The sequence below is a fragment of the Pristiophorus japonicus genome, chromosome 16 (assembly GCF_044704955.1).
Source record: "Pristiophorus japonicus isolate sPriJap1 chromosome 16, sPriJap1.hap1, whole genome shotgun sequence".
Classification (NCBI taxonomy): domain Eukaryota; kingdom Metazoa; phylum Chordata; class Chondrichthyes; family Pristiophoridae; genus Pristiophorus; species Pristiophorus japonicus.
The window spans coordinates 52,380,966-52,394,488 of record NC_091992.1 but is presented as its reverse complement, the minus strand read 5'-3'; the positions used below and the strand labels follow the sequence as shown (position 1 = coordinate 52,394,488).

At 40.4% G+C, this 13,523-nt stretch overlaps 1 protein-coding gene across 7 annotated transcripts in view; it reads right to left on the bottom strand.

Moving 5' to 3' along the window:
* Window positions 1–13,523, bottom strand: part of LOC139226496 (general transcription factor II-I-like) — a 208,328-nt gene that overhangs the window by 47,475 nt on the left and 147,330 nt on the right. For 5 of the 7 annotated variants that reach the window (XM_070857315.1, XM_070857313.1, XM_070857316.1 and 2 more), the window contains exons 21-22: window positions 11,585–13,336; window positions 9,216–9,278 (exon numbers count right to left, since the gene is read on the bottom strand). The exons of 1 other annotated variant lie outside the window; for it this stretch is intronic. In XM_070857315.1, the coding sequence (XP_070713416.1) occupies window positions 9,216–9,278; window positions 11,585–13,336 (1,815 nt within the window). The remainder of the gene's footprint in view (window positions 1–9,215; window positions 9,279–11,584; window positions 13,337–13,523) is intronic. One more of the 7 variants, XM_070857318.1, reaches the window with a different exon arrangement.

The following is a 13,523-nucleotide window of genomic DNA, read 5'->3' as shown; positions in this document are numbered from 1 at the left end:
CATTCTAGGCGTGTGTGGAAACTTGGGCCCAATATTTGAAACAAAGCTCTTGAATTCTAAGGATCTGTAGCTCAGGATACATTTCTATTACAACGCAGCCTTTCTTCTTGGAGTGGATTTCTCAACAACCGAAAGGATCACTTCAGCAAATTTGTCTGGGGATCGAGGGAGTACTCGCCATGACCTTGAAACTGCTTCACGACTTGCACTGTCAGAGTTGAATGGCGACGGTCTTGCTTCTTCTGAACCTGCAGCAGCCTTCTTCTGCCTTTTTCATGGCATACTGCTCTCGTCTTATTGACTCGCTTTTTCTTCTGGGCAGACATTGCAGCCCTTTGTCTTCTTTTGATTTCTTTCCACTTGGAAACTTGTGCGTGTCTTTCTCTTCGTGCGCATTTTCGAGCACGCCCTCCAGATCCTGATGCTTTCTGCCTGTCTCTGTAACCGCTAACTACCAAGCTCCCAGCCCCTCTCTCCATTCTCCAAAGTTTACAGCGGATCTGATCCATCTCTCGCTGCTGTTTGTACTTCTTTGGATTAGTCTTCACACGTAGTCGATACTCCTTGTGTCTTTCAGCACATGTCTTCCTGAGCTCTGTTACTTCTTCAGTTGGAGCTGTACATCCTGCAGGAGTCAAATCCTTCCTCTTCCGGAGATTCATTGTTTCAGTCTCTGTGAAAAGGAAAAAAAAGGCATATTAAATACCATTCTCTTTTAAAATTGTAACCAAAATTCCTAAAACTGCATTAACATAAGAAATTGGAGCAGGAGTAGGCCATTTGGCTCCTCGAGCCTGCTCCGCCATTTAATAAGATCATGGCTGATCTGATCATGGACTCAGCTCAGATACACGATGAACTCTTCCTCAAGGCTATCCTAATTAATTTGCTTTGTCCAATCAATATGAAGGTTAAAATCACCCATGATTATTGCTGTTCCTTTTTTACCAAGTCTCCATTATTTCTTGATTGATACTCCGTCCAACAGTATAGCTATTGTTAGGGGGCCTATTGACTACGCCCACCAGCGACTTTTCCCCCTTATTATTCCTCATCTCCACCCAAATTGATTCAACATATTTATCTTCTGAGCCAGTATCGTTTCTCACTAAAGCGCTGATCTCATCCTTTATTAACAGAGCTACCCCACCTCTTTTTCCTTTGTCTGTCCTTCCGAATTGTCAAATATTTAGTTCCCAAGCTTTGGTCACCTTGCAACCATGTCTCTAATGGCTGTCAAATCATACCCATTTGTATCTATTTGTGGTGTCAACGCATCTATTTTGTTATGAATGCTGCGTGCATTCAAATAAAGAGCTTTAAAATGTGCTTTTTTTTTTTAAAAAAAAACATTTTTTCCTGCTTTGACCCCACTTTCTGATTCACTTTTGTTTATACATTCTGTTCCTTCCTGTCACGCTCTGGTTTTCATTTCCCCCAGTGCTACCCTGCTCTACTGCCTTCTCCTTATTCTTTAACTATTTAAATTTCCGCTCACCTGAACCCTCCTCTTCCTTCCCCCCCCCCCCCCCTCACCACATTAATTAATTTAAAGCTCTCTCTACAGCCCTAGTTATTCGATTCGCTAGGACCCTAGTCCCAGCATGGTCTAAGTGGAGCCCGTCCCAAAGGAACAGCTTCCTCTTACCCCAGTACTGATGCCAGTGTCCCACAAACCAAAACCCATTTCTCCCACACCAGTCTTTGAGCCACGTGTTTAACACTCTGATCTTATTTACCCTATGCAAAATTGCATTCTTTGCAAGAAAGCTTTTACATATGCAACGGTCGTTATGAGGATGCAACGACTATCATGTCCTGATCAACGAACGTTATGGACAGCAAACTAAACAGAGAATGGACATAAATGTAACTACATGACTAAAATAAAACATTAAATCACTGTTTGTGGCTTAATAATGCATCAGATTGCAAAAAAAGGAACTATGATACTTTTGTCACTGAGGACACGACGATTTATGTCTCTACAGTAACGACCATATTATGTGGTCAATTTCAAACTATAACCATTGGAATCAAAATATTAAATATCAAGATTACAATCTATCGACATTCCTCAAATCACTCGCAATGAGTGATCAATATAAAATTTAATCTGGGAAAAACACAAATGTGCTCCTAGTAAACACGTTCATTATGGAGGATGCAACAGAAAGCTTCATCAATGGAAACACACAACACAAAATCACTAATAATGAATTAAAATGCGAAGAAAACTCACAAATTTTACCATATAAACTGAGAAGAGTATCTTACCTTTCGAGATGATGCTGGATTGACATCCGATGGCTGGAAGAAATGGTTTGATTTTGTGGATTCAGAACACGGAACAAAATGCCTGCAATGGTCGTCAGGGCTTTGAAACTGTGGACACGAAGGCTTCATCCAATGAGAGTTCCCCCCCCACCCCCCCGGAAGCACGTGACTTGGGTTACCTCCGACTACAATTTTAAAGCAAGAACAGGTTTGTAAGTTTTAATCACTGATTCATGGGAAATCACCAAGAATTTCGAAGAAAAGTCAAATTAATGTCAAAAACGTTCGTGATGCCCAGGACACCTGGTAAAAATGCTGTTTTCAAAATGAAATTATTCAAAACCAATTGCACTTATCGGAGTAAAACTCCCTTCAACATAATGACCACTTATAGTACTTCCATACAGAAACTAACAAAAATCAAGACGACTTCAGTAATGCTGCTGGCAACCCTGATAATGGTGGTTACGCCTGTGAACATCACCAGTAACGACTGTTACCATATTTTTGTTAGTCTAATATCCTGTCATTCAAATGTCAGTCATATTGTTCAGAGTTATTAAATGGATTGTGATCACATTGATGAAACAGCCTGTTTCTGGTATCTTCCAAGCATTTGTCATTCAATTGTGGGTCATGAATGAAAGGCACCAAAATGTGCCTTTTTTTTAAAAAAAACATTTGAGTAAAATTCATCAATCATGAAAAGAATTGTGCATTGCTGTGCTTGATGTTATCTTTATTATATCATATGTATGGAAGAACATACATATGGTAGATGTAATAAGGGTGGAGCGTCCGAAATCCAGAAACCCTGGGATCAAGGCTGTTCCGGATTTTGGAATGTCTCTCAGATGTCCCGAAACCAGAAACGCTTAGGCAGGGGGGGAGGATGTGTGCGAGCAGCAGCTGTGGTGGGGGGGGGGGGGGGTGGAGGGGAAAAGAGGGAAGATATCCTGAGGCGGCCGGGGTAGGTCCCGAGGCGGGCAAGGTTCCGCGAAGTCCCGAGGCAGGTGATGTCCACGAGGGCCCGACGCAGCTAAGGTAGGGCTGGAGGAGGGCAATGTCCGGCGAGGCCCCGAGGCAGGCGAGGTTCTGAGGTCCTGAGGCGGGTGATGTCCACAAGGTCCCGAGGCAGCCAAGATAGGACCCGAGGTGGCCGATGTCCCGAGGCAGATGAGGCCCAGTGGCGGAGAGGGGGAATTCCGGCGGCAGGTCCGGATTTCGGAACATTTTCTGGATTCCGGACAACCCCGCTACGGATCAGCCAGGTGTCCAGATTCTGGAAAACTCCAGATTTCGGCTGCTCAATCTGTAATACTTTGATGCAATATAATCCAACATTTATTCTCACTCAATTATGAAGTTAACACATGAAATCTCTCCATCATTAAAAAAACACATATGTAAACTTCTTTTTCTTCGGTTCCCCGGGACTAACAAGCCATCACAACGTCATCTGAACCAGCTTCAAGACAATGTTCTAGAGCCAAACTGGAATCAAACTGAATCCATCGCAGCTACAAAATCGTTCAATTGAGGTTCAAGCATTATATGAAGAACATATCCTGATCCACTCAAGTTTGACTCTTTAAATGAAGTTGAGCGATCTTGGTCTAGAGACTGAGCAAGAGAGGAGAGAAAAAGTGTTCGCTAACAAATGAACAAAATGTTTACAAATTATTCGAACAGTGACCATTGCATTTCTCCAAATTTCTTGCTTCAAAGCTCAGAATAAAATGTGATCTTTACTGAGTTTTCATATAATTCAGTAAGAACACATGGGTTGGTTCTAACCAGGATTGTTACACTCGGTGTTCTGGTCACAAGAACAGAGACAGATTTTACCCGGCCAGCCTACTTCAGGCACTCCTCAGATACTCTTGGAGGAAAGCAATTTATGAATCTTACTCATTTCGGAATAATTGTGTCTCACACTGGTCTTACCAATACTGGATGATTTGTCATCAGAGCTCTGGTCATCAATTGGTTATAGTCGACTCAGCATGTTTTTCTCCCATTATTTGTTTTTAAAATTTGTCTGGTCTCAAATTTACTTCAACTCTGCATTTTCCATCGAGCAAAGGATAACTCATTACTAAACTGTAGGAAAAATGTTGCTGCCAACCCCAACAAATATTTCTGATGAAATGCCATCGACTTGACACGTTAACTCTCTCTCGCTCCACAGATGTTGCATGACCTGCTGAGTATTTCCAGCATGTTCTGCTTTTATTTCAGATTTCCAGCATTCGCAGTATTTTGCTTTTGTCCAACAAATATTTTGCTGATAAGGCCAGCCTGTCTAGAAAGACACAGGAGCTCAGCAAGTAAGAATCCTATAAGAAGTTTTTTTTCCCCCACAGAGTTCTTGACTATCTCTGTTCTTCTCTTAGGTGGTCCCCCGGAGTCAAGGATGACTTGCTTCCACACTAAAATGAGTCCTAAGGTGACTGATGAGATCAATGCCTGATCTACAGTCTCAGTCACAGGTGGGGCAGATGGTGCTTGATTTGTTGTATGCTCCTTCCGCTGTTTGTACTTGGCTTCCGCATGCTTCCGGCGAAGAGACTCGAAGTGTTCGACACCTTCTCAGATGCTTCTCCTCCATTTTGAGTGGTCTTGGTCCAGGGATTCCCAAGAGTTGGTGGGAATGTTATATTTTTTCAAGGAGGCTTTGAGGGTGTCCTTGAAGCGTTTTCTCTGCCCTCCTGGGGCTCGCCTGCCGGGACGTAGCTCGGAACAAGCACTCTACTCCGAGCTACTCTACTCTTTAACTATAGAAACATAGGAAATAGGTGCAGGAGTAGGTCATTCGGCCCTTCGAGCCTGCACTGCCATTCAATGAGTTCATGGCTGAACATGCAACTTCAGTACCCCATTCCTGCTTTCTCGCCATACCCCTTGATTCCCCCCTAGTAGTAAGGACTACATCTAACTCTTTTTTGAATATATTTAGTGAATTGGCCTAAACAACTTTCTGTGGTAGAGAATTCCACAGGTTCACCACTCTCTGGGTGAAGAAGTTTCTCCTCATCTCGGTCCTAAATGGCTTACCCCTTATCCTTAGACTGTGACCCCTGGTTCTAGACTTCCCCAACATTGGGAACATTCTTCCTGCATCTAACCTGTCTAAACCCGTCAGAATTTTAAACGTTTCTATGAGGTCCTCTCTCATTCTTCTGAACTCCAGTGAACACAAGCCCAGTTGATCCAGTCTTTCTTGATAGGTCAGTCCCGCCATCCCAGGAATCAGTCTGGTGAACCTTTGCTGCACTCCCTCAATAGCAAGAATGTCCTTCCTCAAGTTAGGAGACCAAAACTGTACACAATACTCCAGGTGTGGCCTCAACCAAGGCCCTGCACAACTGTAGTAACACCTCCCTGCCCCTGTATACAAATCCCCTCGCTATGAAGACCAACATGCCATTTGCTTTCTTAACCACCTGCTGTACCTGCATGCCATAAAATGCTAGATTATGGCAAGTAGACGTTCCATTACCAGTGAAACTTTAACGGGTCAGATTTCAGATGTAATATTTTTAATCTTGATGAGTGAAGACATTCTTGCGTAGATGTTAAAGACTTCAGTTTTAATTCACAAGTCAGAAAAGAAGTCCGAGGAAATCCAGGAGAATCCAGTTCAGTTAAGGAAGAGGTTCAACATTTATAACAAAATGAAAGTATAGCATAACATTACAAAGTTAGAAGAGGAAGACTCTTGATGAATCTGGAGGAACGACTACAGATAACTTGCTGAAGGCGTATCCAGAGACCATATTCAGTGCATTGCAGAGAAAAGCAGAAATTCTGATATAACGGTTGAACTGCTACCAATTCAACGAAGTGAGATGCCTTAAAGTTATAAAAGTAGGACGAGCATGACAGTAATCTGATACTTCTCAATATAAACTGAAAATTGATAACTTTGCCAAGCACATACAGAAATCTTCAAAGCTGTGGATGTGTGATACAAGTTAAGCCCAATAAATGCTACGTAGGTAGTTTCTGCCAAATCAGATGATAGGATTAATTTCCTTACATAATTTTAGTATGTAAATTGAACAACAAATCCTGCAGAGAAAAAAGCAGGTGTATCCATAGAAAAAGGAAAATTCTACAAAAGTCAAATATTGAGACAACCCAGATACAAGATTCTCTCTTCTTTGATCTGATGGCCAATAACATGGTGTCCCAAGACAAAATTATCAGTAGAAACAAAGCCATCCACTAATACTGAAAGTGCAAAGAACACAGTAAAGAGAAGTTAACTGAATGATTACAATTTCCAAGGAAACATTAGGTTCCGGGCCCTTCAATTAAGACCATATCAGATACTTTGTATTTGCGGTGAAGGTTGTAATTAGCATTCTAGTTCCAGTAATTGATTGATGGTCAGACTGCCCTTAATGTTTTTATTCAGAGAAGAATATTTAAGCTTGAATGTCATTTATATTAAGTTTTGGAAAGTTGAAGTCAGGTTTTAGAGCGTATTATGAAGTTTCAGACAGATTAAATTGAAGTACAGGAAATATAAGGGCCCATCTATAAACTAAATTAAAATTAATATGAATAAGACTATAGACAATAACCTGCTTCAGGTATACCCCAGAGACAGAACAAGCCTGCAGAGGTATATCAATCTATCAGATACAGCAATTAACCTGCTACCCGAGGAAAGAGGTCTTTTTTTTTTAAAAACACCGAAAGCATACCAATGATAACTTGAACTATAGACTACAAAAGGTTTACGTGTCAAGTGTCTATGTAATCTTGGCATTGAGCGTCATTCTGCTATACTGTGTAACCCAACCGATGACTGTTACAAAACGGAAATTAAGTTCGTTAAGCTAGTATTCAATTTGACTGCCGATTTATGCTAAATATTAGTTACCTTTTTACAACTATATCACTTTAATTATTGATACTGAACATTACAATGGCACTAACAGTAGTGTAGTAAATGTAGTTAAATAATGTAGTTGTTAGCAACACACTTCTAGGACCTATTTAGTCTTTGCTACCTCTGACAAATTAGAAGTTTAATAGTGATTCAGCCTTCCTAGTGACAGAATGGGAATGAAATTCAAAAAAAATTAAACAATATTAAACCCTAGTTACAAACATAAATCCCAAGCAATTTTCCCATGTATATTGTTGGATGCAAGGGGCATTCCCAAGACCTTCCAGCTAATACATGTACCATATTGGGACTGTGACACGGAACTTTCCTACAACTATCATACCTTAACATAAACTCTGCTGTCATACTAAATTATTCTGTACTCTTGGTATAGTATAATAATGTGATTATTTTCTGTTCAGCAAACTATACTATGTTGTATCATATGAAGTAGTTTGTAACTTTGGAATGCCTGAGTTGAATGATTTATTGTAATTGAGGAGAGTTATGTAGGACAACTGAAGAGAAAACAAGGTATTACTAAAACCTTGGATAAAGACATAAATCTCAATGTTAATCCCTACAAGTGCATTCCACCTGAAATGAGAAAAATATGATTATCCCTTACTTTGCAACGGCACTAAGCTTACAAGGACAAATAAAAATAAAAATGATATGGAAATACAAAGTACAAACTGACTATAGTGATATTATTGTATCCACAATTCACTAACAAAACATAATTGTGCCTATGCTGCTGCTCCAAATTGTGCATCTAGATTTTTTTTTACAACAGCAGCAGATGAGAGCCACTTTCAAAGAGGATTTAGTTTGAGTAAATCCATATATAACATAACAACGTGGGAATGAGTACAAGCTGCTCATTTGAGAGGTGGAGAATATGAGCAGCTATAGCACAACAAATGAAGGAAAACAAATCAAGACTTTGAATTCTGTCTTGTGCCACTTAGAAATACATACACTATGGCCTAGATAATGCTAAAGCAGACCAGGATTGAACCCAGAGACTTAAATGGGGAAAAAGTTAAATATTTGAGCAGATAAGTTAGGCATTTGGCCATGCCAAGCTTATTGAATGCTTTAAATATAATAAATTATATATAGAACGGTTGAGTTAAATGAAAAAGTTTTGTATGTGCTAATATAAATTATTTAAATAAAATCTTTAATGCAACAACTATTCTTAAAATATCATGTTAAAAAGGAACAAGCATTTTCCCTTCAGCTCAAAAGGTACCATAGTGAGCTTTTGTAAAAGGAAAACTGATCTGCAGTGGCAATGTAATTTAGTTATTCTTTAATATCAGAATAGTTAATGGGTTCCTTATTACAACTCTGTTTTGAAATGTGAACAATAATATGCTTTAACATGGGATCGATTGGTTACTGGAATAAAAAAATAAAGCATATTGTCTGAGATTTACTTTAAAATCTGAAACAAACCTACTCTGCTGTACTGAAAGCCACAGCTGAGCGAATATTTTACTAGAGTCAATTGGTCACGTAAATCTGTATGAAAAGTTCATACCAAGCGATTTTAAGCTGAGAAGTTATGAAAGAATCAAGAACTAAAAGGGACAGTGAACTTGCACGTAGAGATTAGCTTTAGTTCTGCTGGATCACTTAATTCAGCTACATTTTATTCCAGGGCATAGGCTTACACATTCCAGCCTATGTTAACTTTAGACATATCTTTCTTCTTCCTGAGGAGGAATGAATAATCATCATGGTGTTATCAAAAACTGTGTTGCTTATAAAAATATATGCACTGAGTCCATTTCATATGTGTTTAGTATATTAGAGACAGACTGATACCACATGCTGTTGAGTTCTTTATCTCATTATTCTAGACATTCCTTTGTGTATGATGGTCATTAGTTGCGCACAATTAAAACATTTTTATAATGCACTGCCTTTCCAGTTGCACTAGAAAAAAAAAGTACAACAAAGTTCAGATGATTACATTTTGTACTGATAACATCAAAGTGCCATTGATCAAAACAGTGTGTGGTACCTGAGGCATCAGCAAAAGGTGGCATCAGTCTGTCCCTAAAATGATCACTGTTTTGGTCTGAACCTGCATAAATCAGAAAGTACAGTGCAGTAAGGAAAATACATGAATAAAGTGACACACATTTAGCCTGCAGATATAAAGATGAATGAGCATGGAATATAAAGCTGATACAGACACAACAATAAGTTTTTTCTGGGCCATATCAAATGTTACATTTGAAAAATCTTTCGGGTTAAGTGCAAGTAATGAGTACCTGAAGCAGTTAACAGAACCATTGACCTGTTTTCAAAATTCATCTTCTAGACTCGGCAGTAATGCTATAGTACAGAAATATGGCACCATAACAATATAGGTTGGACCTCTCTGGTCCGGAAACATCCGTGGTTTGGCATTAGTTGGGCCTGAGGGAGAGGAGGGTTTATAAAAAAAAGTTTTGCAGCCTGAGATTTTGAAATGCAATTTCAGTGAGTTTTGCAGTCTGAAGTTATCTCAGTTGCAATGTGTTATCTGTGAAATTTGAGTGTGCAAGGCACTGGCCGGGGGCTGTAACTTTAAACAATGCTTCAAAAAGCAGGCTCGGTTGCTGCTGCGTTGTGCGTGTGGCGATTGGCTGCCAGTCAGTGAGTGTGTGTGGTGATTGACTGGAGCCGCTGTCAAGTCAGTGAGTGTGTGCACGGGTGCTGAGGGAGCCACCCACAGGCTGCCAGCATGCGCGCACACACACACAAACAAACAGGAACCTGGGTGCTGTCGACAGGTACCGGTAAGCCTTGGCTAGGCATGAGCTCCTCTGGTTCGGAAAATTCTCTGTTCCGGCACCGGTCAGGTCCAGAGGGTGCCGGACCAGAGGTCCAACCTGTACCTTAATAATTAACATCCAAAAATAATTTCAAGAAAGCCTGAAATATAACAGCATAATTTTTTTTTTTACAGTTGTGCCTCTCCAGTCCGGAACGCTCGAATCCGGAAACATCTGTGGTTCGGCATTAGTTGGGCCTGAGGGAGAAGAGGGTTTATCAAAAAAAGTTTGATCGGCGATCAGCTGGAATAGCTGTCAGTCAACCATTGTATTCGCCTGAGGGAACTGCCCACAGGCCACCAGCATGCACACACAGCAGCCCAGGGGCTGTCAACAGAAAAGGGATTCTTCTATTGCTTTGTAATATGGTCTGTTCAATATTATTGGAAAGTAGCTTTCAATATGGTCCATGCACTGATTTTGCTTTGTCTTTGAAATGTGATAGTCTGGATGTTAATGATACAAAGGTTCCATATTGGGAGCAATGTTTTATATAAAATTGCTTGGATTTGAATGAGAATCACTTGTTTTCACTTTGAACTCAGCTTTTCATCTTTTCTCGTTTTAAACAGCCTAAAAAGAAAGGGGTTTCTGCAATTCGCGAGGAGGTTAAAATGTCACCTAGAGATTACCATTTGGAGTGTTTTCAGGTGACTGCTAAAGAAGTGTGAATAAATGATTTAACAACATACTCTTTTGCCGATTTTGTATCAACCAGCGAATAAATGATTTATAACATACTCTTTTTGCCGATTTTGTATTAACCAGCAAATAAATGATTTAGAGCATACTCTTTTTGCTGATTTTGTATTAACCAGCCTTTATCTTCTAACTCATGGCGATACCGTCAGATGTTAGATATGCTGGCTGCAGTAAACTCCCGTGGTTCGGAAAATTCTCTGTTCCGGCACCGGTCAAGTCCCGAGGGTGCCAGACCAGAGAGGTCCAACTGTATTTACTTTTCATCAACTAGGATGAAGCAAATTGACAAAAACATACAAAGTTGAGCGATTGAAGTTTTAAAATCATTGTAAGCACAGCTTCATTGCACTGTTGAGATGGGCCATTAAAAGTTAATATTCTTTTATCAACATAAAATAGAACATTTGGTAAAGAGCAAACAGGAGGGAAGAGGGGGGGATGGGGACGAGAGTTAAATAAATGTGGATTTCCCCAACACTGCACCAAGTATATAGTCCATCATTTTTTTCCTTAACCTACATTTAGATGATGAATTAAGTAAAATTGTGTGTTTGTAACTTTTTGATAGTTCTAATTACAAATGTGTATATATATATATATATATACATACATACATTTGTAATTAGACCAGTAACAAGATCTGAACAAGTTTTACTAAAATGCATTATGTACGTGGTAATTTAAGCAATTTTTTGCAGCATTGTACTTTAACAATTGTACATCGTTTCCTTATACAGGTTGGACCTCTGTGGTCCGGCACCCTCGGGATCTGACCGGTGCCGAACCAGAGAATTTTCCAAACCACGGGAGGTCAGTATATGACTGTAACGATACACCCTACATAAGCATATGCCTAGCCTAGGCTTACCGGTACCTGTAGAGTGCTGCTCACCGCTCTCCTGGGCTATCTTCTTGAACCAATCTTGCAGCTTGGCTTGCCTCATGTATTTCGTTTTTTCTTTAATGAGTTTCTCTTGTATCATGTAGACCGACATTATGTCTTGCTCCGAAATGAAAGTTCTTTGCTCCAGTCCTGCTATCAAATCTGTGGCCAACTGAATGCATGTATCGATAGAAATTCTTTCTTCAACTTCACCCTCATCATCTTCATCATCACTTGCTTTGTAATCTTTATTTTCTCCTTGCGGTTTTTCTTTGATGAGTTTTTCTTTTATCATTTGCATAATCTCTTGATCAGTAAGTTGATTCACAATTGGTGCATCTTTGTCGACATCCATCCAGTCTTGTAAATCTTCCTCTTCCAAATCCTTGGTCACCTCAAGCACTGCAGGGTTGGACATACTGGTGGCATACTCCAGTAACTCACGAATAATTTGTTTGTCTTGTGACACCTGAAATCCGGTGAACGCGGCCTCATCATCCACATCAGGACTGTCCTCAAACATTAAGGCTGGCCACAGATTGTGCCATCCATTCTTCAGAGTAGATGGAGATACTTTTTCCCAGGCTCCAGCTAGTGTCCAAATCACATCCTTGAGGTTAAATTCTTTCCAAAATGTTGTCACAGACTTCCCTGCATTAATTGACACTAGCAATCGGTGCATAAATTCGGACCGGTACTTACACTTAAGGGATCGTAAGATACCCTGATCACAAGGCTGAAGCAGAGAGGTACAGTTAGGGGGTAAATACAGTCCCACCACATTGTCTTTGACAAGCAGTTCGGCTTTAGGATGGGCAGAGCAATTGTCGAGAATCAGCATAATTTTGCATTTCGGATCCAGCCCAACCGACGTGCAATTTGCTCTCGCCTCCGGTACAAAATATTTCTCGAACCACTCGAGACATAGCTTAGTGGTTATCCCTCCTTTCTTGTTGCCACGGTATATCACTGGGAATATTTTCACCCCTTTGAATGCCCTTGGGTTCACACTTTTACCAATGACCATGAGCTTGCACTTGTGCGTACCTGCTGCGTTGCTGCAACCAAGGACAGTTAACCTGTCCTTTGACGCCTTCATTCCAGTTGGTGCCTCCTCAGCATCTGTTGCTAAGGTTTTTCGAGGCATACAACGCCAATAGAGAGCAGTTTCATCGGCATTGTATACCTGCTCTGGGGATAACTTCTCATTTGCAACTAACTGTGCAAATTCGTCGACGTACTTGGCGGCTGCTTCAGTATCTGCACTTCTTTTTTCACCGGACACACGACGTAGACTAATACCATGCCTGTTTTTAAATTTCTGCAGCCATCCTTGAGAATATTCACACTCATGCTGCAGGTCAAGTTCTTGGTGGAATATTTTCGCTTGCGCCATTACCATCTCGCCAGAAATGCTAACACCATCACTCCGACGAAGCCTAAACCACTGTATGAGTGCACTATCTAAATCACTACTTTTTCCTTCCTTCAATGTCTTACGAAAGGTCATACCTTTCTTACTTTCACTGTCAGCAAAAAACTTAAGGATCTTATCCTTTTTCTTCTTCAAGTCATACACTGTTGACGAACCAACATTGTAAAACTCACATAAGGCCTGTACCGATGTGCCCTTGTCCAATTTCTTCAACAATTCCATCTTTTGCTGTATTGATATCGACACATGTTTACGCTTAGCAGCACTACCAACACGTCCACTGCTTGCTGGTCTCTTTGAAGCTATATTTAGGGGTAAATTAGAGCTAAATAATAGCATAGAACACAGAGCCAGGACTGCTGGCTGGATGTAAACAAACTTTGCGGAAGCGCGGAAAACCAGGAAGCCACCCACGCAAAGCAGCAGTTCCGCAAACTAATGCCGAACCACTGATGTTTCCGGACCAGAGAGGTTCAACCTGTACCTGAT